General features: G+C 37.1%; 1 protein-coding gene across 1 annotated transcript; it reads left to right on the plus strand.

Moving 5' to 3' along the window:
• The first annotated feature begins 5,923 nt into the window (after positions 1-5,923).
• Tnpo (transportin 1) lies at positions 5,924-17,775 on the plus strand. The gene is made up of 13 exons (XM_043416894.1): positions 5,924-6,110; positions 7,241-7,316; positions 8,170-8,349; positions 8,487-9,431; positions 10,068-10,379; positions 10,503-10,740; positions 10,900-11,189; positions 11,701-11,799; positions 11,926-12,021; positions 14,231-14,306; positions 15,988-16,162; positions 16,259-16,385; positions 17,521-17,775. Exons 1-12 carry the CDS (start codon positions 6,006-6,008, stop codon positions 16,364-16,366), a joined length of 2,700 nt encoding a protein of 899 aa, XP_043272829.1. The 5' UTR covers positions 5,924-6,005; the 3' UTR covers positions 16,367-16,385; positions 17,521-17,775.
• Positions 17,776-22,320: the final 4,545 nt, after the last annotated feature.

A 22,320-nucleotide genomic window follows, 5' to 3' on the forward strand; every position in this document is an offset into this window, starting at 1 on the left:
TGAATAAATATTCTTCCTACAGATCAGAAGTGGGATACACTTCAAGCGCACAAAAGTGGACAGTGAAAAGTGAAAAGAGAACAGTGAAAAGTGAGCAAAAGGAAGGAAAGAATTCAGTGCTGTTTACGGATAATAATATTGAAGAATAATTATTATCAAGCCCATTAATTAGTGTTATAACTGACGCATTGTTGTTGAATCATCAATCGATGAACAACCCATGGTCAAAGCTGTTAGACTGGGCACAGTGGACTGCAACGCTTGCATAGCGATGATGACGATCTGCGTGGTAGGGATCGCTGTTGAGGCCCTCAATTTGGTTATCGATAGAGATAACGTGCGGCGCGGACACAAGGCAAGAAACACAAGGGAAGAAATCAAGGCGCAAGAAAAAGATCAAGCGACGGAACAGGGCACATTGAAAAGGTGTAGCTCGAAGGAATTTTGACTGGAATTAAACACTGGTACGCTGAGGGTCGCAAGGATGATGACTCGCTCGAACTCGAGTAACCTCAATGTCATTTAGCTTCCGGATAATACTGGCGAGTATTGTATAGAAATAAGCTCTAATGGTCAAACATTTTGACTCTTTTTGTCTTGAAACTGGTCTGTTGACTAGAATCTAGTGCTTGGTCGGTTAGTTGAAAAGACATACATATGTTAATACCTATTTGCCTGCGTCTATTGAGAACACCAAAAATGGTCAAGAGTATGCCAACTCAGTGGTAATAACGAAAAATGGCGAAGCTAAGCGTATGAGATAGGTTTATTCCAAGAGCTAGTTTGAGCTTCAGATTCCAGGGACAGTTTAGAGCGAAGTACGCCGCCTGTTCAAATCGTTTTAAATAAATTTTGTTCAAAGAGAAAAGGAAAGAGCACCAAGTCATTAAGAAACGATGACGTGGAGAATAAAAACGAGGAAAAAAACGGGAAATTTCATGGGCTGATTTCTTGTAGCGTAATATCTCTATTTGGGACGACGCTATGGATTCACTGAGTATCGAAATCAAAACTGTACCTTTCACAACGCGTTCTGTAGCCGTGGTTCGATTGTTTGAAAAAAAAAATCCAAACAGGTAGAGGAGGACGAATTGAAATCGATCGCGGCACTCAATAACAAATATTGTGTCCAGAAAACGGGAAAACAATAAAGGGGACTTTGGAAATAAAAATGTTCTGCCGGTAGAAAAGGCTATAAACGGCCCATAGGTCCGACTACGCGAAGGAATGACCTGGAAAACAGTAATTAGCAGTTTTGCGTTCAAACCAGTGTCAAACATGAACTACATCAAGGAGGAAGGAGTTGAAGTATTTAGATATACAAAAGGAATTAGGCTCGAAAAGTAAAAGCTATAATCGATCATGCATTATATTCTATCGCTTGTTGTGGAGTGCCAAGATCCTCCAGACTGCGCCTCGACGGGAAAATAAAAAGGGATTCGAGCGTCGGTTGACTCGAAAAAAAAAACGGACAAGATCGCAATTGTAAATGTAACAAGTGGAAAGCAAGTCAAGTCGTTCAAATGAATCGTGCAAGGATAGAAACGGTCGTAAGTTTTTCGGCCGGTGAAGTTTACTGGGGGTGGAGAAAACGTATTCGGAGGCGATGGAAAAAAAAAAGCAGACGATGGCTAGGCGCTTAGGAACACGTGTGTCAGTGTCACTCTTCGAGGGTTCTTTTTTTGGAGAGATGTAGTATGACGAAAATCAGTATTCGACTCTGGCATAGATATTTAAGGTGATGGAGCAATCGCTATCTCGCCACCGTGAGTGCGAGAGAGATAGCTGCAATTTTCGAAATTGAATATGTTCGAGACGGTTTGATCAATAGAAGAAAGCCCCTGTCAGCGTATTTTTGCCGTCTTTCCGCGTCCGCTGACAGAGCCTTTTTTTTGATTGGTTAGACGACAGCGGAGAATTTTCATTTCCAAAAATTCGAGGTGAGGTTGGTCGACTGGTTCATGCTCTTAAGGTAGATCAGGAGCATCTTGATTTCAATGGAAAGACCAGAACCATAAGAACGGAAGGGGGAGAAGGGAAACTTTAAGGCATTTTCAAGTCAAAAGAAAAATAGTGAGAACTACACTATACAGTTCGACTATGAGGGCTTATGCAAAAAGGAAAGGGGGTCGAAAAAGCGGTAGCTCGAAGAATTTCAAATCGTTTATAACCCCGGTAATAACACTGAAAGGAAAAAGCACTAAACACAAAAATTTTGTAACGAGTGTTCACAGAGTAACGTGTGTCGGCTAAAGCCGTCGGTGCCAGAAATGCACAAAACACCAATGATGAAGAGGGGACTTATCAAAACGCAACCCTTCAAGGCAACTATATGGGGTGTTGTTCCACGGCGGCTACAAAGAGAGTTTTTTTTTCCTGTGGAAACCGTGAGAGGTTGTGGGTCAAAAGGCCTCGCCCCGATAGATAGCTTCCAGATGCAAATTACGTCCAATGCATCTTGGCGGCACATGAGGTTTGTTTGAAACATTCGAATTTCCACAATTTGTGGGGGTACCGTTGTCTGTTGTTTTTTCTTTTATTGTTATCCAGATTTACTCTCGAACGAGGCTGTGGTCGAGCTATTAATGAGCTCGAAAACGATTTTTCGAATGAGATCGTGAGCAGACATGTACGTGAGAACGAGCCGTTGCCGAAATACCGGTTATGAGATAAACGATGTTCTCGAGATTGTTCCATTTGAGAACCGATCTGCATAAAGGCGGTGTGGCAGCCCCGAAACTATGATCTGTGATGTTCAAGACAGGATACCGGTGGTGCTAATTTTGTTCGATATGAAGAACAAACCTCGACCTGATGCAATAGTCCAGGACCTAAACGTGCACTCGTGTGATTTTGGACAATCGTCATGAGAGCGAAGGCAGACCGAGGAAACGAATGGCATATATGCTGTCGTGGACGTTTTAAGGATGAATCCTTAAGACTGAACAATATGGACTGTATCGTTTCCTGCATGCTGCTACTTATCCGCATGTTCTATATTGTTATGGAAATGGCCAAGGTCTTTTATCGTCTTTCTGTCTATCTCTTCCTGTCTCTGTCTAAACTTCTTACTGTCAGCACCCATGTCGCGAGAACACCTCTGAGGCATCACGCACACGTTAGAGTTGCGGCTCCGAAACCTCTGAGGCGTGATGCACACGTGGTAAACGACCTCTGGGGATATGTTCTGATTGGTCAGGACGGGCTACCTCTGTGGCATCAGCGCACACGTTGGAGTTGCGGCTCGGAAACCTCTGAGGCGCTGGTGCACATGTAGAATGCTACCTCTGAGGCATCAACGGACACGTTAGAGTTGCGGCTCGGGAACCTCTGAGTCGTTGGTGCACACGTAGTGGGGAACTTCTGGGACGTGTCCCGTTGTTCGGATTTGAGCTACCTCTGAGGTATCAATGCACACGTTAGAGCTGCGGCTCCGAAACCTCTGAGGCATTGATACACACGTAGAGTACTACCTCTGAGGCATCAACGGACACGTTAGAGTTGCGGCTCGGGAACCTCTGAGTCGTTGGTGCACACGTAGTGGGGAACTTCTGGGACGTGTCCCTTTGTTCAGATTTGAGCTACCTCTGAGGTATCAATGCACACGTTAGAGCTGCGGCTCCGAAACCTCTGAGGCATTGATACACACGTAGAAACCTACCTCTGAGGCATCGCGCACACGTTAGAGCTGCGGCTCAAGAACCTCTGAGGCGCGATGCACACGGGGATAAAGGATCTCCGGGATGATTGCGTCCCGGTGATACAAAATAAACTCCAGTTACCTAGAGAAGCTCGAGCGCCTATCTGGTGGTCCAGGGGGACTCGAGGTGTCCTTACCAAAGTACCCATCCTAAAGACTAACTATTGTGATGCAGCGAGCCGTCGCGAGCGAACTTGATCACTTGGTTCGAGATGGCCGAAGCGGCAGCTCAGCAGTTGTCTCTCTCTCCGAAATGGAATCTCTTGAATTTATCTAATTTGAGGAAATGTGGTGTCCGACGGGTTTTTTTTTTTTTTTTTTTTAGAGTTCACCACCAGCTTTTTGGGATGAATCGAAGGAGAGTCGAGGACGACTCATGGTCAGGGAGGCCGAATGAAAGGAACATTTTTCGAGAGTCTTTAAAACAGCCGATGGACACGTGATGGCCAAATGACAGGGCTCTTCATTTTTCTGTCTCGCGGAGTACGCGGGTTTCAAGGGTTTTTCTTGGGAAAAATCCTTGGAATAGACCGAAGGGGTGATCTCATAAAAAAACGAGGCCCTCGAGTGGACTCGGGCCTCTGGGGTCAGAGGATACGAGCGAAGACGAAAAACGGGCAGTCTTGCTTCACCGGACAAACCCTCGGGACCTTCCAACTTATTTTACTGATCAGAGTCTACTATCGTTTTGCTTCAAATCATATCTATCTTTGTATTTTCTCATTTACTAATAGAAGAGTGTACTGTTCGTAGACCGGATATATTTTCTTTTACCGTTTGAATAAATATTCTTCCTACATCCTCGAAACCATTTTTATATGTGATAACGTTACTCGAAAAAAGGTTAGTTCAATTTTCTAGCAATTTCGGAAATGTGATGCTAAATCTTTCAAGATCCGAAGCGGTTCAAAATGAATAATTGCCAACGCTTGAGATTTTTCGTAAACATGTTTGATATTCATGAGAGTTCAAGGTTTCGAAGACGGAGATGAACAGATGAACTGGCGAGAGTAGTGACGCTCTTCTGGATAATCGAGAATAGGGCCCATCGTTCGTAGGCCAATTGCTGGTGTCACTCCGCGATTTCCGCGAAGCGATAGTCGGGCGAAGAGCCGGCGTATGGCGTGTGTCGTCCATCGAAGACGTAATGGAATGTTTGAAGATAGCTGACTCGGGATCGCTTAGCGAGAAAAAAGATAACGATGCTGTGCGCAGAATATGGAGTGGAAAAAAGTTGACACAAATATCGAGATCGAGTTGCGTGTAGGGTTTTAGGTGTCAACGTGCAAAAGAATTTCTATACGAAACTGAGATTCTACGGAACATTGAAATTAAAAATTCGTCATTTTCTATACCATTTTTTGAAATCACATAAAAATCTGAAAAAGAAAGAGAAACTTCGTACGTATTTAGAAATCCATCAAGTTTATTGGACGTGAATAAAACGAAAACTTTTCATTATTTGTCGAAGAAATAATTATTTCATTGTTCATCACAGTTTACTTTCAGAAATAGTCATTTTAACCTTGATCCCTTAAAATTCAAGAGTTACAAAAAACATTGCTTATTCCTTTGTCAATTCAATATTTTATGAAAAAAATTTCGAAATCCTTTTTCAGGAATCAAGGTTAGGGGACGATTTTGGCGAAATAACAACGGCAACTGAACTCAATTTTTTTTTTTTCAGTAACGAGGCAAAAACTGAAAAAAATCAAGTATTGATTTTAAAAACATAAGGAATATTTCATCACCTTATTCGTTCAAAAGTTCACAGTTTTTGTTCACAAAAGGAAAAAAAAAATTCAAAATTATTGTAAAGAATTTTCATGAAAATAAAAATTCATGTTTTCCTTTCATTATATTAGATTAGCATAATTGTATTCGTATTAGTTTTCGTTGACGGAATCCGGAATCTTTAAAACAGGTTTTTACAAATAAGCCCGCTCACCGGAAATGTAAATATTCGCGGCGGGTCGGGGAGAGTCGATCGCAGCGCTCAATTGTCTGACAACGCGAAAAGCACGACAACATTGGTCAAAGTTTCAATGAGCCACGTGACAATAAGTAAAAAAAAATTAAAATAAATATCGGATGTATGAAATAAGATAAATGTTACATGATTTTTAGTAATAATATTGTATCGTTAGATAGTTGCATATCTATAATTCCGTTAAATCCAAGATGGTCTCGTGTAAAATAGTTGGGTGGGGATAAAATGCGCGGTGTACTTCCGGTTTGTACGTGAGACGTGAGAGAGGTCAGAGAACAGAGGCTGCGTTCGGTGGTGCTATTGGGAAAAAACACGATGAAAATGGCGTGGCAACCGCAGGAGGAAGGACTAAGACAAATTTTGACGCTTCTCCAAGAGTCTCAAAGTCCAGATACTGCGACGCAGCGTGCTGTACAACAAGTATCCTTTATTTCATTGTATAATTTATTGTGTCTTCGTTTTTAAAAATTACGACGAGGTTAAGACGAGTAAGTAAAGAAATCGCGTAGTGTGAGCGAGAGAGAGAGAGAGCTCGATGAGGCAGGTCGATGCGCGGCCAAGGGCGTGCTTTTATTGACAAAATTTCTTGGCCCGGGCAACTATGCCTGCCGGGTTAAATCTTTCTTTTGCGATTCTATAGAATTGTTGATATTATCGATATCTTTCATCGCCAATCCCTTTTTCCCTTCTTGCGGCCAAACATTTTTCTCGACAATCTGTGTAAAAAATGGTTAAGTTTTACCGCCTCCCGAATTGTCCTAACGTATATTTGGCATGTCGCGATTTCTTGAACGCTCTTTCAAGGCCGAGTTTTATTCGTATAATGGCTTTTTTTATCGGTCACGCTTTAAGATTGATGAATTTCCCTTAAAGAGTTTTTTCGTTTCGAACCATTGTCAGCCTCGTTTGGACATTCCATTTTTTTTGTTATTCTTGTCTCCAATCACATTATGTTTAACTTTAATAATATTATTCCATGTGTATCCATTTTCACATTATAATTTATTATGTCCTTTTATACTGTGATTGCATTCAAAATGATTGCCAATATCTCTGTCGTTAACGGAATGTTTCTTTCTAACAAAATCCTACAGGAAAAAGTAGTCGCCGCAGATTATGAATCTATCAAATTGTACCTCACTTTGCCAGCTTCAAATTCTATTCAATCGCAGCAATCGTTTCTATTGTTCTCAACATATTAAATGTGTTAGTTCAACGTATAGTTCAATGAAACTAGACTTGTATCAAATAACAGCAAAAATAAAATGCTGTGTAGGCTCTTACAAATCCAAGAAATAGGTTATTCAGGTTGTCTACCGAACAATTAATATTTGGATTTTTTAGGATTTTAAAAATTCTTACAATCCTTCATTTATGTGAAATGGTTTACAGGTTGGGAGACAAATTGAGTGTTTTTAGTTTTTGAATGCTCACAGCCTTAACAATGTTTTGCTTGTTTCAAAAACTGTATTAAACAATGATTGAACATTACTGTGATATATATATGTTTTCTTGGCTTTGTATTTTTTCCTTACAATAATGATTCATAGAAATTGGAAGAACTCAACAAATTTCCTGACTTCAACAACTACCTTATCTTTGTACTGACAAAGCTAACATCTGAAGGTGAGCTTGCATAAATGTTATTTCACTACAATCTCAGTATTAATTTTTCTTGTGTTTAATTAGTCTAATTTCATCCAATGATTTCATATGACTCTGTTTTTGCTCAATTAACAGAGCGATGATAAAATTTATCATGAGTACGTCATGTTTAACGGTCGAACATTTAACATTTGACAATCCAAGAAGTATTTGATGCTAATGAATTCATTGATATAACAGTAGAATAAATAAATGTTTTGTAAAAACAGTGATATGCTTTTTGTTTCAAGAGTATTTTTTTTACCTTGTTTTGCTCTTGTTGAATATTATAATCAATCACAAAAGGAGAAAATACTTTCAATTGCTGCTTTGGCAAATGAGTATTTTTTCTGCGCTATTAGCTCAAAGTTGTTTACAAATAACTCAGGTCAGTGTTGTGAAGAAGAGTTGTTAATTTTGATAACAGCGGTAAAGTACATGATAGAAAGGAATCTCAGAGGATAATGGCAGAAAACACAAAGGATAGAAACAAATTCTGATAAAAAAATTACATGTGAATGATGAAATATTTTTGACATAAACAAATACTTCCTTTCTGCTCCATTTCTGTGCTTTTGCTCTTAAAATTGATGATAAATTCATGAATGTTGATTAGAAAATGAATTATTTTTATCAATCATATCAGAGTTTTAACGGATCCAGCTAAATTATTCTTCTATCTCGTTCTTTCACAAACCAAGAACACCAGTAATGAACAGGAAGCAAGTATTTTCATTCAAGATTCCTTGGGACATATGTAATGATAAAGATTAACATTCAATGATGTCGATTATTGTTAATGGTATTAAAAAAATAACATTTGTTTATTGTACAGCGGTACCAACGAGATCTTTGAGTGGATTGATATTGAAAAACAACGTCAGAGCTCATTACGACAAATTTGTACCCGAAGTTTCGAATTTCATCAAACAAGAATGTTTGTCAGCGGTTGGAGACCCTTCGGGGATGATACGTGCGACAGTCGGGATTCTTATAACGACAATCGCATCAAAAGGTGAATATCGAAACTCTATGTACAGTAAACCTGAAAATTGGATTGAAAAACCAGAGAATCAAAATGTGAATAACACATGTTTTATATGTATGCGATTTCGAGCTAAACTATGCATAATAATCTGATTTTTTCAATAGGTGAACTGACAAGATGGCCAGAATTATTGCCGGCGTTGTGTCAAATGCTGGATTCCCCGGATTACAACGTTTGCGAAGGAGCATTCGGAGCGTTGCAAAAAATATGTGAAGATTCGTCGGAGGTATTGGACTCGGATGCTCTGAATCGACCTCTGAATGTTCTTATTCCAAAGTTCCTTCAATTCTTCAGACATTCGAGTCCGAGAATCCGGTCGCACGCGATCGCGTGCGTCAACCAGTTTATCGTTAATCGTACACAAGCGCTTATGATACACATAGACAGTTTTCTTGAAAATCTGTTTCACCTTGCGAACGACGAAGATTCAGAAGTGCGTAAAAACGTGTGTCGTGCCTTGGTGATGTTGCTTGAGGTACGAATGGACCGTTTGATTCCTCACATGCATAATATCATTGAATACATGTTGACGAGGACACAAGATCCAAATCCGGACGTTGCACTCGAAGCTTGCGAATTTTGGTTGTCTCTTGCCGAACAAGAGATCGTGATTGAGGCTTTGGGTCATCATTTACCGAGATTAATACCAATCCTTGTGAGCGGCATGAAATATTCAGAAATCGACGTCATCCTTTTGAAAGGCGATGTTGAAGAGGACGAAATGATACCCGATAGAGAGGAAGATATTAGACCGAGATTTCACAAATCAAAAACCCATCACACTCTTCATCCAACGATGAATAAACACACAGAAGAGAATGGCGGTTGTGATGACGACGACGTTGATATCGAAGACGGCGCTGACGATGAAACGTCTCTCAGTGATTGGAATCTGAGAAAATGTTCTGCCGCCGCCCTCGACGTCCTCGCGAGCGTTTTCAGAGAAGATCTTTTGCCTGTTCTCGTGCCAATATTAAAGGAAACTTTGTTTCATCAAGAATGGGAAATTAAAGAATCTGGAATTCTTGCTTTGGGAGCTATCGCCGAAGGTATGATCTCATTCCATTATTTTTTCGGAATATGAATAAACATTCTTTTAAAGTATTTGCTAATTTTGATATACAATGTTGTCATATATTTTTTTCACTGTTCATAGTAATTTTAATTATTTGGAAAAAAAAACAAAAATGGAATCGTAAAGTTTTCTTAAAGTCGCTTAATTTCCTGAGTGCAGTGCTCAATTTTTTACTCCACACAGTGTTAACGGTTATGCGAAATCAATTAATCAATAGCGATGTCATTTTCCTAGCCACTCGCTTTTCAAGGCTCGTTTTATTTTGTCGATTTTTCCTGAATAAAGCAGAAGTCTATGAACTTTTTTTTATCTATTTTTTTTTTCGTATCGTCATACGTTCTTTTCTTTCATAGAGTAAAACAATTTTACTGCAATAATTACTGGTTCATTCAAAAAGAATACAGAAAAGGAAAATAAGAAAATTCAAGTGAACCGAACCAAAAATTTCGAGTGCCACTCAAATTTAGACAAAATAGAAATTGTATAATATTTTTTGTCGTTAATATTGTTAATATTTTTGTCGTCAGGCGTATGTATAAGTTGTTAGGCAATTAATAGTTATGATAACCAAGTTCAAACCTTTGTATCTCGATTGTTTTATTGATTCCAGGTTGCATGGACGGTATGATAACCCATTTGTCGGAGCTTATTCCATATTTGATTGGCTGTCTAAGTGACAAAAAAGCATTAGTCCGTGCAATAACTTGCTGGACACTTAGTCGCTACTCGCACTGGGTTTGTGCCCAGCCACATGACACGTATCTCAAGCCCCTTATGACCGAATTGCTGAAGAGGGTCCTCGATGGCAACAAAAGAGTACAGGAAGCTGCATGTTCGGCTTTCGCTACATTGGAAGAAGAGGCTTGCACCGAATTAGTTCCGTATCTTGGATTTATTTTGGAGACACTCGTTTTTGCTTTCGGTAAGTTTATTCGCTAGAGTGAATATTTATTTCGAGTTTATATCATAAACCACTGTGTTACTAATTCAACACTATTTTTTCGACGTTTTTTTATTAAAAAAAAAAAAAAAAAAAAAAAAACAGGAAAGTACCAACATAAAAATTTATTAATACTGTATGACGCGATCGGCACACTCGCCGAATCTGTGGGCAACCATTTGAACAAACCGGAACACATTAATCTTTTGATGCCTCCGCTGATCAACAAGTGGAACGTTTTGAAGGACGAGGACAAAGATCTCTTCCCGTTGCTCGAATGCCTCTCTTCCGTTGCCACAGCATTGAAATCTGGATTTTTACCCTATTGCGAACCTGTTTACAGGTAAAGTAGCTTGTTTCGTTTAGAAAAGAAACAGAGTCAAAGATATTTGCATTAGTCAAGCAATGAACCAATTTTTTATCGAAAGAACGATTTTTCTCGTTCGTAGACGAAAGTCAATATTACGTTGGACTAAAAATCTAATTATTGTTTTATTTTCAGGCGATGCGTTTCTCTTATTGAACAAACTCTTAATCAACACATAGCAAACACTCAAAACCCGGAACAGTTTGAAGCTCCTGACAAAGATTTCATGATCGTTGCTCTCGATCTTTTAAGCGGACTAGCCGAAGGACTCGACGGACACATGGAACGTTTGGTCATGAACAGCAACGTTATGCAACTTTTATACCAATGCATGCAAGATCCGATGCCCGAAGTCAGACAAAGCAGTTTTGCGCTGCTCGGCGACTTGACGAAAGCTTGCTTTCAACACGTTTTACCGTGTATACGTGAGTGTCCATTCTCTTTTCACATTCGAGGAACTTTCGTTAGCGCAAACAATTTAAAAAAATATTATATTGGAGCAAAATCGTGGAAATGACAATCCTATAGGAATATTTTTAAGTCTTATCCATTGCACTTCTATTTTTCAAAGAGTGATCGATTCTCGAAAATTAGTATTATTGGTTAAAATCGTTTTGTTCGCATGTAAATTCAAGGAATGCGAGAAAAAAGAACAAAAATATTCTCAACATTCTATAACCAAACGAATTAATTGTCCCAATAGTCATGGGAGCCTTTTGAATCGAAAAGAAATTAATCTTAATTGGCTTCAATTTGTACCTAAGTTAAAAGAATCATTTATTAAACTCGAAAATATTCGTTAATGGTTCTTAGTTTTTGAAGAGGCACAGCAATTTGCTCATAAAAAAAACCTGTAAATCAACATAATTTTACATGAATTAAACGTCAAGGATAAAAAATTTACATATTCTCAATCTACCATCATTCTGTTTGCAGCTGACTTCATGCCGATTTTAGGACAAAATTTAAATCCAGCATTCATATCGGTATGTAACAATGCGACGTGGGCGATAGGAGAAATATCGATAAAACTCGGTGAGTATATGGATAGCTGTTTGTTATTATTATTGCTTTTACTGATACATAAAAAAAATGATTTCGATCAAAATGGATTCTCGCATATTACTAAAACGCAACTTTTTCGTCGGTTTGTTGTTTCAGGGATCGATACGAGTGCGTATATTCCATTGGTACTGAATCAATTCATCGATATAATTAATTTGTCGAACACACCAAAAACACTTTTAGAAAATACCGGTAAGTCTTCGTTGATCAATCAGAAAATTACCAATCAAGTGTGACTATGCGCGTAGCAACAATGTCAGAATTCGTTGGATATTTTGTTTCGATTTTCCGCGGGCGAATTGTTTCATGATAAAATATCTTATCTTTTAATTCAAGCAATGAAAAATGAATGGAAGTGTATTTTTTTTTTTACGATATGAGTTCGTAATTTCAAATCGTTTCATTTATTTTGATGATGAACGTGATCGTACTTGTTTATTTAATTTTCAATAGTATTTTATTGTTGACTCGAAACTCGAAATTTGTAATGTTCCCTCGAAACTGAGATTTTTATCTGGGATGCCGAAACGTTTAAATAGACTAGGGACAAAAAGAAGTTACGATAGGTCCTTCGGTGATAATACTTCTCTCGTCTAAATGAACGAGAAAAGGGGAGAAATACATAATTAATATCGATTTCTTTTTCTCGCTCTCCTGGCCTTTTAGTAAGAGTTGCGGAATGATTCTAGGATTATTCGTCAACGTCTGTTATATACCGTCGATTTTTTTTCAAGGGTTTAGCCAACTCAACAACGTCAGAGTTGTCACTAAGCACTACGAAACCTCATGCACGACTGTTCATTAAGTTAGACACCCTCACGAAGAAATCAGCGCAGGCCGAAAAAAGAAGTTTATTTTTTTTATCAAATGATTTTGATCACTGTAGAGAATTTTGGACGAGGGATTCATTCGAAAAATCTTTCCGAGTCTTTTAAACTCTGAGTGCATTTTATTGTTCCTGAAAATTAGGACTGGGGAGAAGTGAAATATATTTTCGACGGTGCGGTCGGTCCTGCGATCAAGTAGTCTTTAGTGAAATCTGTTTAAGTAGTTGCTACTTTCGTTTGTATTATCGCACCTTAATTTTGATTTATCGGTTACTCATTAAATCAACGGTATGAAAACAGTATGGAATTAAATAGCCCTGACGACGATCGATAAGCATGAAAAAATCGTCCCGATCGTTCACTCGAAATTCGTCTGGTAAATTTACGAATGAGAAAATTAGGTTTTCAACAACTTTACTGATAGAAAATTCAGCCGTGTATGTGCAGTGGTGTGCGATTACCATCAGATAACTTCATCGCCCATAATAGATTTGCCCTTGCGAAATAATCGCCTAGGTTTTGTGACAGAAAAAATAGATAATCATTTCCCAACGAATACACAAGTCTCGTTCCGAAGATATAACGAAAAGTATTGAAAAGATTATGAAAATTACGATCATAGACAAGAATGGATGAGTTTTCAAGAAGCTGCTTTTACTTTTTAGTGAAAGGCAAATAAGCTATTCACTTCATTCGGGGAAGAGGATTGGATTTGATAGAATAAACCCACAGACGGTCATACAATTTTCACAAGTCGTTTTAGCCCGAATTATTTTCTTTCTCGTAGTAAGTGATTTAAAAATCTGCGGATAAATAGGGCTCGAAGCGTAAAATTGCAGTGCAGGGTGTCACCGAAAACTTTTTTTTAAATATCCTACACAGTAGAATAAAAGTATTTTCGTTGAATCAATATTTCCCATCCAATTTAGACTGAAAAGTCATTATCATTTTGGTGCATGCTTAAGACGAATTGACGATCAAAAAACTATTGTCCGTTCAATATGAAAGACGAAAACGATTACGAAAAAAATGCGTCATCTTTTGGACGTGACTATCGGGCGATACATTTTAAATAATACATCGATGTTATTACGTCTTTGTTCACTATTTTGGCAATTTTTTTCCTTCCCCTTATGAATTAGAAAGCGAACAGTATAGATTTATTATTAAACATTATTAATAAAATCGCACGCTGCTATCTAATTTTGTTATTATCGTTTCAGCAGTTACGGTAGCACGAAAAAAAAAAACAGAACACAGTATATGCATAAATTGCCTATGTTGACCTGTCGGTATCCCATACGTTTACCTGTGTTTCACATTATATTTGTCGATTGTTACTATTAATTGATTATTTATTCTCATTGAGTGGATTATTTGGAGGAAGAAAAAAAAAAGAAAAAAGAAAACAAAAGCAATCAGCAAGAGAGAAAATTGATTGAAAATGATTTGAAACAGCAGCATATTCAGCCTGATTTGTTGGTTCGCTATCAGTTTGTCTTATTGTTTGTGTTTCCGGTCACTTCACTACACTTCACTTGTCTACTTACCGCAATATGAAAATGATACCGTAGCCATAACGATCGGTCGCCTAGGTTTTGTGTGTCCCCACGACGTCGCCCCCAAGTTACAGCAGTTTGTCCGACAGTGGTGTGTAAATTTCTTTATTATTATATTCTATTAATTATATTATATTCTATTTTTATTAGCACTTTATCATACACATCATATATATACATATATTTTTCTTATCTCTTCCTCTTATTCTTCTTCTTATTTTTACGAATATGCGAGACGAGACGCTTCTTTAAATAACGAGAAAGCAAATGGATTTGATCTATTTGGTACGAATGAATTTCATCACAAGTTTCAGTCGAAAGATATTCATACAAAGAATATAGTCTGACACTATCCTTTTGCTCGCTCGTTAACGACGTTATATTACGTACCATTCGTTCAAATGTCTAATTGTTATTTATATTTGTTATTGCGCCCATTTGTTCTACTCTTGTTTTCATCTCTTTACGATTGTTTAACAAAAAAGAAAAACAGCAACGATAACACTCAGAGTTGAAGCTTTTTTTCGTGAGGCGCGAGAAAACGAACATTCGCTTTTCGATCATTCGACGATTTCATCAATTTTTCATCACGTCGTTTTCCTTTTTGTTTGTTCGTTTGTTTGTTTGTTTGTTTCTTTTTTTTTTTTTTTTTTTTTTTTTTAATGCTTTTACGCGCATGCTCCGTCCTCGATATTTTCCCGATCTCATTTATATTCCCAGTTTAACTATCAGCTTATCTCAACGAGGGAGGACCAACGAATTTTCAACGAGAAATTATTCGAGATTAGTTCTTCGCTATTAAAGTGTGACTAAGGGATTGATAATAGTTCGTTTTCGATCTACATTCATCAATGAGAAAAAAAAACGTTTTTTTTTTATCTTGCATTTTAAATGTCATCCCTTTGCGCTGTTATTCATTCACACCCGGATCTCGGTTCCGTTATTTAAAAAACTGATTGACAACCTGCTTGATAACGTTCGATAATCATATTTATGGTTGAATTAAGGTTTTTTTTTGAATAATTTCTCATTTGGTTTGTTCTCAGCTCTTTTACCCGGATGAATAATCGATAAATGTTGATCTCCAATTGGTGAAAAAAAGTGGAATGAATCAAGTTGCTTAAGAGTTATTTTTTGTTTTTAATTTTTTGTTTTTATTTTTTTTGTTTTAATTTGTTCGATATTTTCATTTTTTCGTTTTCGTTTAATTGTCGTAGTTAACTTGCTACATAGCTAATAACGCCCGTCAGATGAGGCATTGGCCATGGAGAACAAGATATACATTCGATAGATGTCAGAGGTGTATTCGTTTCACAATGAAACGACGATGCAGAAGAACGAACTTGAGATTTAAATGAATATTACAATTACACATGATCTGGTGAACGAAATTTAGGGGAGAAAATGGCCCGTTTACTGATATTTACAATTCATCACATCGAAAATTTACAAGAACAGAAAAAAAACATCATTTTTTGTGAATTATTGTGTGATTGAATGTTAAGACTTGAAAGGCTACTTTTTCCCTTTCTATCACGGCTATTCTAGTATATATATATATACCAATCCGACGATTTGTCTCGTGAAGAAGAAATTTCGAAGAAATCCACATTTTCATTCACTGTTCCAATTTAATTGTCCATTGAAATACAAAAAGTTCGTTAATTTATTCTCACATAATAAAACTTCGATGATTTCTTCATGAATTTCGAGTTTTTCAGATAACTAATAACTGCCCAGCCAACTTTCTCATATTGTTTATTTATCGATAGGTGTATATCACTACGGAATATACGCGACAACGAAGAAAAAGATTCGGCTTTCCGTGGTATGTGTCAGATGATCACCGTCAATCCAGGCGGTGTCGTACCGGATTTCGTATTTTTCTGTGATGCCGTTGCATCGTGGGTCACACCACGGGAGGACTTGAAAGACATGTTTACAAAGGTAGCTTAATTTTTAATAGCAAAAAATTTGTACCTTTTCCGTTGTTCATCTCATTGGCAGCCACTTATTTCAAAATATTCGTTTATCAATTTTCAGATACTTCACGGTTTCAAGAATCAAGTAGGCGCGGAAAATTGGAAACGATTTTCCGATCAGTTTCCGCCGCAACTGGGCGAGAGGCTGCACACGATGTACGGCGTCTGAACAGCCCCGCCTACTTATCGTGAGTATTTCCATTTTCTTCAGAGCTGTCGTTCACCTTGATAAAAATTCATTCGGGGATTTTCGATTATTGAAACGTTGAGAATTGAACGCGCTTCAAATTCTTTCTCTAAATAAATGTCCATTCCATTGATTTAAACGATGAAATATGTAACTGTGCGCTGTTACTTGGTTTTCTTTCTAAACAAAGTGATTCCGATCTCTTTGAATAAAACACGAATCTCACTTTTTTGTAAATATATTATTTAGGATTCATCATAAATTGTTTAATCTGGTGAAATAAACTGTTTTTACAAACGTCATTTACAAAAAAAAGAAGAGAGAATGAAGTTCTGCAGGAAAAGTTTTAAGCCGGCAAGCTCCTAATTCGGGGAGTTCATTTTCGGTATTTTTCGTTTCGTTTTTGCCATTTTATTTCCGATCTCCAAACCACTTTTCTCGACGATTTTTTTTTCAACAATTGATCGGTTGTGTCTTACGAATATATTTCCATTGTTCGAAAATGTGAGGCTACAGGATTTCTGTATCGTGAGGTCAAACATAAATCACGCAAAATTCAATTTGAATCAACATCTCACTATCGAATTGGTTGTTAGCTGAACAGTTTATTTTAATTATTCAACATATCACTCGTAAACTCAATCGGTGACATATTAATCCTCGAGCAGACGCCGGCGCAAAGAGTATGTGACAAAAATACGAAATAATTCAATATTTTGACGAGGTTTGGCTTATGAATTCAGCAACTTTTGTAGTCTAATACAAAAAAATGTCTCGAATTCAAGGCTTGAACTGGAATAATTGAATTATTTAACTCCGAGCGATAGAAAAGGTGATTCTAATCCACAATAACGTCGCCAGTGCGTCTCCACGTAACAAAAATCATGCTTTTCTTCACTTTATATGGACTCCGACTTGTTTTCCCAATAAAAATACATTTTTTCTCATTCTCAACTTTTATCAATGATTTCATAAAACTTTCAACTCGAAGTAACTCGGCCTATAAAAGGATATTCGATCGATTATGTGAGAGTTTGACGACGCGAAGTTCCTAAGTGCACTAGTGTGTTTATCAAAGTTTAAGAAAATAGTAAAAGAAGTCTGTCATTTAACTGACGATGGATGGATTGTTTCAGACGGCCGAATCAGCGGGCAGGCCGAACGGGGATGGGCGGGGAAAAATAATGGGTGGACAGGGTGGGTGGGTGAAACCACGGCCTCTTCTCATCAAGCATCGTCGTCGTTGTCTTCGCATCGCCGTCGTAATCGTGTCATGGTCATCGTCTATCGATTGTCGAATGTCCAGCCCACGGGGAACCAAAGTAAGCGAGTCTCAAGCAAAAGACTTCAAAAGCAGGTCGTGGCTAGAGACGAGGGGGTAAGGGAGGGAGGGGGGAGGGGGGGGGGGGGTGATATAAAAAATGATGAGAAATTGAAAACAAAAACGCAAAAACCGACAAAATAACGTAGCGTGAAACGACTTGAGATAAAAATTGATAAAAACAACAACAACAACAACAACAACAACAACAACTGGCCGAAGAGAAGATCGAGTATGATGGGTGGGGTGGGATGGGAGGGAAGGGTGGGATGGGTGGGAAAAAAACAAACATTATTTGTGGATAGAAAAAAAGCCAGCAACGACTTTTTTCGATGGAGGTATCACGGAACGTCGGATTATACGGTAAAAAAAAAGAATAAATCGATGACAAAAGTGTGAATACACGGCCGCGATACCTCAAAATACACGCTGTAAACTCTATATTTTCATTATCGATTATAACAACCTCGAGTGTCGCGTCATAAGCTTGCGGTCTAAAACGAATGAATGATTAACATTCATTGCGAAAGAATAAAGATAAAGGACGAGAATCAAATCTTGTAATGAAACGTAACAAAAGCCACGCGGCACTCGTGCGTAGCATAGCTACATTTTCCACTGCATTAATAGCTTCGTTAAGTCGCTAGTAAGCATAGATATCACGTTATAGAAACACCCTGAGCACTCTGCCGAAATGAAAGTAAATGAATGAAAAAGAGAAGAATAGGACGAGCGCCGGAAATAAAAAAATCGATCGACTTCCTTGTCGCTACGTTTGAGAAAAAATTCATCAAATTTAGATGCAAACATAATGCAAGTGATTAAGAAATACAGAAACACCTAACTTCCTTTCCGTAGTGCGAGTCGTTATTTATCGGTCAATAGTTCGTAAACGTATTAATCAATAACTTGGACCATTTAAGGTGTTTCTTTTTTAGGTTTTTTTTTTAAGAAAAAGAATTAATAGGAGGAATAGAATATTCGATAATCGAGATTCGACAAGTCCGTACAGTGCCATTCCGTTTGTTCTCAGCAGAAATTCTTACTCCAATTATTGTGATATTAGGGTACTCGCGACGTCGTTGCTCTTTCTAGTATGAAATCCATGTAATGTATTTTTTCCATTTTTTAATTTTCTTTTGTTTTTGTTTTCTTTTTTTTTTTCATTTTTTGTTTTTTAATCACGCAATTTCGTATTTGCTCCGCACTGTTCCCCGTCGAACTTGTATTATTAGATGTGCTTTTTTTTTTAATTTTTTTTTTAATAGGATCTTTACTAGTTGTATGAAACAAAAGAGAAAATCAATTTTTTCATTGATAGACGAGAAATGAAGATTTGAAAAATGTACCAACTTCGCCAGGGACACAGGGCTTTTGAATCTATGACGTGAAATCTATGAAAATGTGAATTTTACTCGCGTAACTACGATGTTCAGTTGAAAAATCGTTTATGAAAGATTTCGGATGAAATAATAATAATAATAATAATAAAACTCAAGGAACGAGGAAGAAGTCATGATGATTCGTAATAATGTTGAAGACGCGCGAATTCTGAGCCGATCGATTGGTGGGTCATGCGAGCCGCAGATAATCATAAATATTGTACCTGATGCTATAATTCTAGCATCGATTTATTGTTTCTTCGATTTAAAGAGAAAAACAGGAGCAACGCTTTTCGGTATAAACGTATGAATTTTCATGCTGAATAAGAAACAACAAAAAAGAAAGAAACAATCAATGAATAAAAATAATTCGAGATAATGATGAAAGGCCGAGAAAATAAGACACGGAGCCTTGGCAGCAGATTTTTCTGGAGAATTTTTTAGTATCTAAAAAAACATACGACACGCGTTATATAATTTTTCATTTTTATTTTATTTACTTCTTTTTTCTCCAACTTTCACAATATGGACGCAAGAAGACTTGAGTAGGAGATGAAGATAAAGTGCATAAGCGAGATGAATGTGAGGAGCGTTATTGAGCAAAAAAAGAGAAAACATTGTAGTAGATTTTTGTGAAATTGATTGATGAAATTGGTTAATCAATTTATAAAAGCCTGAAGAAAATTATGAGGACGCGAGAGCGAGAGACCGAATTGTATTGAAAGAAAAATCATAATTCATGGCTGTAATTTCGAAAACGGAGGAAGAAAAAAATACACATTCGTTATAATTTTCTGGCACTCGATTGAATCCCAGAGAAAGATTTTGTATTCTCCGTTCGGAATATCCAATGTAATTAATAACTTGCCTGAGTAAATTTTTATTAAAAAAAAAAAAAAAAAAAAATAAACAATGAGAGATCGTCTTATACTTTAAGGATTTCAAAACAGCTGAGAAATGTGAAATGTTTAGTAACACCCAGCGAAGAAAAATAGAAAGAAAAAATACTGTAACATGTGGTCGCTCCTAAACTTAATCCAAGCTCGTCAATCGGCAATAATACGTGTATTGCCAAAAACTTATCCCAATCTGGTCCTTTTCTTGCCCCCTGCCTGTACAACTTTTGTGATATTACTATTTTTTATATTTCATAGGAGGTCAAGGGCTTGTAAAGAGAACAAAACACACACACACACACACACACACACACACACACTAAAAAATAAAAAGAAAATGATAAAACTAAGCCACGTGATACTTAAGGACGTTGAAGCGTATCTTATGTTAAAACTATTTTCCAACTTTACACATTAAAATTTTTTAAACAGAAAGCTTAAGACAGTATTAAACTTCTGGCGGGATATGCCGATGACTCACCGTCGCGAAATTGAGATATTTATTGTTGAAGTTTGCAATTTTTTGAAAGCTTCCATAAGAGCCCATGTTTAACCTTGTCATTTTCAACAATGAATATCTCGATTACCAGGCGGTAAAACCTCTCCAAATTTTTCACACATAATTAAGCGCTGTTCAAGAAGATTCACGTAAATTTTCAATTCATTAATTTGGAATAATAAAATCTAATGTATTTTTCGTATGATGTCCTATATATATCGCTTCAACTTCCTTAACACGTCAAGAGTCAAAAACGTTCGATTTATAGTGAGGGACACAAGGAACGATAAATGTGAGGGCAAATGTGAGAAAACTAGCATAACAGCATCACCTCAGAAATACTTTTTTCTTTTCCTTGTCGCGTTGAACAAACAAAACGAAGCTATTTTCGTCCGAGTGCGTAAAAAAAGAGAAATTTGTAAATAACGCTTCGTGCTCGAGTCGTCTTGGAAAGTTCCCTTCATTACGCAATTAAATATAAATCACCTAAGGAATTTTTCTTTGAAAAAAACAAACGATAGGAAAATTGAAGTCGTAGCAGCAATGAAATGAAAATAAAAGTATGTACGCGCGCGTTCGTGTTGACAATTCATTAATTACATCATGATGTATTATATTTCCATAGTTCCTAAGTCAGATGTAATGCTTTTCAGTGTTGTAGTGTGTGTGCATAATTGCTCTCAGGTTCGCGTTCATCAATTTTTTACTCCAGTCGAGGAAGCTACGGAATGGAAAAAAAATCTTTAATTATAACAAAATAAAATCAAACAAACGAGACTCAATAGGCAGGAGTAACGACACTTTTCATGCATTTCTGTAAATATTTTAATAAGACCCATCAAAGAAGTGGTAGCATTGTGAGAAAAAGAAGAAAGCAAACAAAAAATACACACAAATGTATGAATTCGTTGAACTCTGCGGATTCGGTTGATTCCATAAAAGCGAGGCTTTGTTCACTTAAATCTGTGATTCCTATCGTCGTGAGTACATGTGGCTTAAAAACCGAAGAAGATAGAAAAACAAACAAACAAACAAACAACAACAACAAAACATTGTTGAATCAACTAGAATCTTCGAAAGGCGAAAACTTTGATTTGCCCAACCATCATAACGAAATCAATGAATCCAAAATAATACGATGTAAACGCGCGGCGTCGTCTATTTACCGTGAGATTTAATCTTGCAACGAAATTCAAGACCGCAAAAGTAAATCCGCTGTCGAGAGAATTCATAAAAACCATAAATTTCCAGTCTTTTTTTAAAACGGAAACTCGTGTAAAAACATAATGAAGTATGTATGAGGGTGTGAGGAATAAATGCAACAAAATAAGAAACTAAAACAGTATGCGAATATTGAGATGATGAAGAAAAACATGAAAAAAAAAAAACAAAAACAAAAACAAAAAAGAAACCACAAGTAAATATATCATTGTATCATTGTTGTTATTATTGCATGAGACTATAGCGCAATAGACTGAGCCGTAAAAGTGGTTGAACGACTATTAACGTAATGTTTCTTAATTAATGCTATATTATTGTAATTATTATACGATCTGTATTATATTTAATCGTGATGTTTCGTGCTGGCAGTGGTTCAAGAGAGATTTTTGACACTTTGGGAATCAGAGGGGCTCGGCAGCGGGGTTCAGGGTTTGGAAAAATGAGAAATTGTCATGGAGCTTTGATCGGGAATGGTCAAATTGTCGAGGCGGAAAACCCATGGGACATCGCACAAGCCTCCGGCCCAAATAGTCAAAATTCTTACGAGGGGCTGTTCCTAGTACCTGATTATCCTATCCTTGCGGCCATTTTGTTAGTTAGATCATAAAAAAAATGAA

The sequence above is a fragment of the Venturia canescens genome, chromosome 4 (genome assembly GCF_019457755.1).
Source record: "Venturia canescens isolate UGA chromosome 4, ASM1945775v1, whole genome shotgun sequence".
NCBI lineage: Eukaryota > Metazoa > Arthropoda > Insecta > Hymenoptera > Ichneumonidae > Venturia > Venturia canescens.

Coding starts and splice junctions, on each gene's coding strand:
- Tnpo (XM_043416894.1), top strand. CDS start 6,006: ATGAAAATGGCGTGGCAACCGCAGGAGGAAGGACTAAGACAAATTTTG. Junction 7,317..8,169: donor GACAAAGCTAACATCTGAAG/GTGAGCTTGCAT, acceptor TTTATTGTACAG/CGGTACCAACGAGATCTTTG. Junction 9,432..10,067: donor TTTGGGAGCTATCGCCGAAG/GTATGATCTCAT, acceptor TATTGATTCCAG/GTTGCATGGACGGTATGATA.